This window comes from Toxorhynchites rutilus, chromosome 3, assembly GCF_029784135.1.
Source record: "Toxorhynchites rutilus septentrionalis strain SRP chromosome 3, ASM2978413v1, whole genome shotgun sequence".
NCBI classification, from domain to species: Eukaryota; Metazoa; Arthropoda; class Insecta; order Diptera; family Culicidae; genus Toxorhynchites; species Toxorhynchites rutilus.
In genome coordinates, this window is record NC_073746.1 from 292121144 (window position 1) to 292125682 (window position 4539).

The 4539-nt window shown below is 39.8% G+C and overlaps 1 protein-coding gene across 1 annotated transcript; it reads left to right on the plus strand.

Moving 5' to 3' along the window:
• Nucleotides 1-773: 773 nt before the first annotated feature.
• Nucleotides 774-2695, plus strand: LOC129777112 (15-hydroxyprostaglandin dehydrogenase [NAD(+)]-like). The gene is made up of 4 exons (XM_055783183.1): nucleotides 774-1419; nucleotides 1480-1603; nucleotides 1655-2084; nucleotides 2146-2695. The coding sequence occupies exons 1-4, from the start codon at nucleotides 1327-1329 to the stop codon at nucleotides 2258-2260; spliced, it is 762 nt and encodes a 253-aa protein (XP_055639158.1). The 5' UTR covers nucleotides 774-1326; the 3' UTR covers nucleotides 2261-2695.
• The last annotated feature ends 1844 nt before the right edge of the window (nucleotides 2696-4539 follow it).

Sequence of the window (4539 nt, forward strand, 5' to 3'; positions counted from 1 at the left end):
ACAAGATTAAATAATTCTGCTATGCCTGATGCTAAGATGTGAAATGTAGAAATGTCACGTCGTTAGGAAGAATCTCAATCGGAACTGTCAATGGGGAACACAAACAAAGAATGTTAGTGGGGAACACGATATGTTCCCCACTAACATGCTTTGCGTTCCCCACTGTGGTCACGCGTATTCTAGAGCTTGCCACTCCAGAACACATTCAAGGCGTGTTTTTTGGCACAGAAATCTCAGCTAAGTACTACTAATAAACACACACAAGCCATGACACAAGTAATATTTACGCTGAGAAGGCCAAAGTTTCACTGGGAACGTTAGTGCCATCCAAGAAGAAGAAGAATCAATGTCAAAGTTCAATACCAGGACCCTGCAGGACTTGCTATTGCTTCTGTCAAACATTGCGGTTTTAGTGTAAAGTTATAGTCTCAACAAACAGAAAGAAGTGTCATGGCGCCAAATCAAGTCGTTTTTCGGCGTGAAACTTGTGGAATTGAAATTGAAATATAAAAAAATATATATTGCAAAAAACACACACTTTATATACAGTCAAACACGTTATGTCTCTAAAATATGTACTCTATGAAAGCTCTGATGGCATCAGAAGGCCCTTTTTCTAGTCCTTGCAAATTTCTTTTCAAACTCTCGCTCTCGCTCTCCCTCTGTCATCAACGCACTCTCCCAGCTTTTTCTCATTCGATGCAAATTGAGTCCTTTCCCCCATTTTCTCTTCTCTCTTTTTCTACTAAACCAATGGGTCCTTATCCGTCTTCCGCGGAGGGTTGATTTTCAACCAGCACAGCTGTATTCGTGGAACCATTACGCTAACGTGGGAATGTGTTGCTTCCGCCTTTGATGTCTGCGCGCGTACAACTTTCGATTGGGGACGCAAGGGTGAGTGGGGCTGCATGGTTTCGGAAGGAGTCTGGCCAATAGACAGACAGTTTATACACATAGGCAAAGAAGGTGTCATGGGCGTGCGTTCGTAAGCCGAGGAAGACAACTTCTGGCCGCAGCAATTCTTGGAAAAGAATCAAAATTTTGCGTTTGCACGCCTTGAATCGGCTGTTTACATTAGTCATCTTGTGATTGTGCACTGTGATCGGGTTGAACGGATAGTTACTAGCGGTCGTGATAGGTGCAAGGAAGTGATTGTGATTCATAAGGGATAAGCTTTATTGATTGCACACTCTTGCAAGGGTGAATGAAATTTTCACTCACGGTGCATTCACTTTTATTTAGTTCTGTGAAAGCTGAGGGGCGCGATTCGAAAGAAAGTCAATTTGTATTTTAAACTGAAGCTTTGTTGGAAATCATTCTGATAGTATGGATTTGAAACAAAAGGTAGCACTCGTTACGGGTGCAGCAACAGGCCTTGGTCGGGCGTTTTGTGAAGAGCTTCTGAAGCATGGTGGCAAGGTACCATTTAATTTAAAATCGCGAAATATGGAATTGAATATCGAATGAGGATAATTGCAGGTATCAATTTGTGACTTGGACTCGGACGCAGGTGAATTAACGGCAAAAGAGCTGGAACATGAGTTTGGAGCGAATCGAGTATTATTCTGCCATTGCGACGTAACCGATTACGTACAATTCGAAGGTAGGAAACGCCAACGCTATGTATGAATCTCGATTTACGTTGTTCTTTCAGAGGCGTTCCAATACACAAAATCAATATTCGGCAGCATTGACATTGTCATCAATAATGCAGAAATCATGAACGACAAGTTCTGGGAACTGGAAGTGGACGTTAATTTGAATGGTGCCATCCGCGGAACACTACTCGCCCAGCAGTTTATGAGCAAAGACAAGGGCGGTAAAGGTGGGGTAGTGGTAAACATTGGCTCTGCTGTCAGCATGAAGCCGCAGCTGTCGACACCAATTTACACGGCGACAAAACATGCCATTCTCGGATTAACCAAATCATGCGGCGATATTTATCACTACAACATTACGAATATCAGAACAATCGCATACTGTCCCGGGCCAATTGAAAATTCTGTCTCACACAACAAGCGATTTAGTTCCCCTGCTCACGAAAAAGCGTGGAAACTTGACATGTCAGATGTTCAATTTCAGAAGTGATTGAGCCAACCTCGATTACCACGCATCAAAACAATTCTAATTGATCCCTATTTTCAGGTTAGAGCATGTGGCGAAAGAGTTGATACCCTTGTTGAAGAGTGCACCAACGGGCTCTATTTGGCTCGTTAGTAGCGGCAAGCCACCGAAAGAGATCTCCTACAGTAGCGTCTAAAGCCAACTCAACTTTAAGGCTCGGGACCCACTAAACACACAGTATTTCGGGATTTACCGCATGAATGAATTCCTCATTAGCTACGAAATCATCTAAACTATGGCGCAAATCATCAAAGTAACACTTATTTATCCGTTACAATATAAGACAACTAATTGCGAGGACGCAACTTATTACATTACTGTCTCCTACTCAGTACTATATGACTCGCTTTTTGTACCAAAACTGGAAATAAAACATCCATAATTTAGGCGTACAAGAATATAAATTTTATATGACACGACTGGTTTGGAAAACCAAAAAAAAACAACACAATGACAACGGTATCCGTAATGCAAACACTCGACAAATTTATATATTTATAATCAAGCAACATTGATATGAAGCAACTACTATCGCTTTTGATACCATACCATTGCAACAATAAATTTAAAGAGGTATAGAGTAGAAAATGCTTTTACTTGTTTTCTATTCGATCTGGTGACCAGGTTTCATGCGCAAATTACGTAACGCATGACGGAGGAGGGAAGAGGATTGAGCAGACGCTACTGTTTTTTATGGGTTTCTTAAGGAGGGGAAAGGATTCAAACTAGGATAGCTAACCCTCCTGCAAGGGCAAGTATTTTAGATATGTCTCTTTGCTCTTCTTCATTATCCATATTTTTATTGACCGTCAATGAATCAAGTTCTCGTAAGTTCGACATAATCCGACAACCCTGGGTTTGCCCTAATCGTTCTCAACACCTTCAAGCTTCCGATCGTTAGTTCCATTAAGATGATTGCTATGATCCTGCCGATCGGCAGTTCTTGAACCTGGCCAAGTCGAATTTTTAAAGTGGATGTCTAAAACTAGTTTTCGATTCGCATATTCCATCAAGCATATATTCTTTGAAACTAAATGAATCGTGACGGATTTTAGATTTTAGATCCCCTGCCCTCCCTTAGGCAATGCAATTCCTATCTCTAATACACAGAAAGTAACCCCATCCCCAACCCGTGCTTTACCAAAGCTGGAGAAATAGATAGCCCAAAAAAATGGAGTATCGTCAGATACCTTTAGAGGTTTTTGACAATCTGGTCACTTTAATATAATCGATCTTGTCGAGCAATTCTGGCCTTATCCAATAGTCAGTGGATCGGTGCGGCGTGTTTAGCATGACATGTACGGCAATATATTACGTAATTGATCGATGGAGGGACTACGTAATTTATTAGCGATAAAGAGTCATCTATTAGCGACCTAACAGTTTTTTGTCTTCCTGTGAACGAACCATTAAAACATTTTAATGATCTGTCAATGTCAAAACGTTAATCAAAATCCTAGTTTTCATCATGGTGAAATACACGAACACGCAACGCCTAATAATTATTAAAACCTTCTACCGAAATTCGGAGTCGGTGGCTGCAACTTTAAGAGCGCTTACTTCAATTTTCGGTCAGATGCAAAAATCACATGTGCTTCAACATGTAGTTAATAATACCAGAAAGCGTTCAAATTATTATTTTTTTTTATGTTTTTTAATGATTTTCTCCAAAGAGAAATTATGATTTTGATTTGTCCACCTCCGATCATGGCTTTTCCGAAAAATGATCATGGTTTGTTCTGATTTAGAAATCACCATTTTTGAATGAAAAATTGTTTGTCCATCTATGAACATGGTTTATCCAAAAAATGATCATGGTTTGTTCGGGTTTAGAAATCATAATAATTGAATGAAAAAAAAAACGAATTTTCAAATAGATGTTGCATTTCTCATCGCTTGAGTTCACTATCATCATATTAATCCATTCATAATTTAAGCTTTCTTCAGAATATTGCCTTTTCTTGGGCATTTTAAAGGTGAACATTACTCAACACAGAGAAACTTTATTTCTGCTTCGCGCGAAGGTCAACAAAACAAAACGAACAAACTGCATTCGGCCATAGTTCTGTGCGCATGGTATCTAAGGAATTTCTCGTGAAATTTAGTTTATTCAATCTGATATGTTGGACAAATCATGAGTTTGGACGACATAATCTAGGATAGGTGAACAGATATTTTGTTTAATCTCAGTGATTAATTCGCATAGAAATTACTTTGATGTTTGGGGGCAAAGTGGTCATAGGTGCATAACGACTCACAATGTTCTGTTTACTAAAGCTAATATACCTCATCACATTCTGCTCTTGAAGATGATCCTTTTGTGGCTTTGACCCTGGAAAAATATGCCACTCAGACTAAACCAAGCCTCATTAGGAGCTGTCCACATACCACGTGGACAGCTTTAGAGGGGGTAGA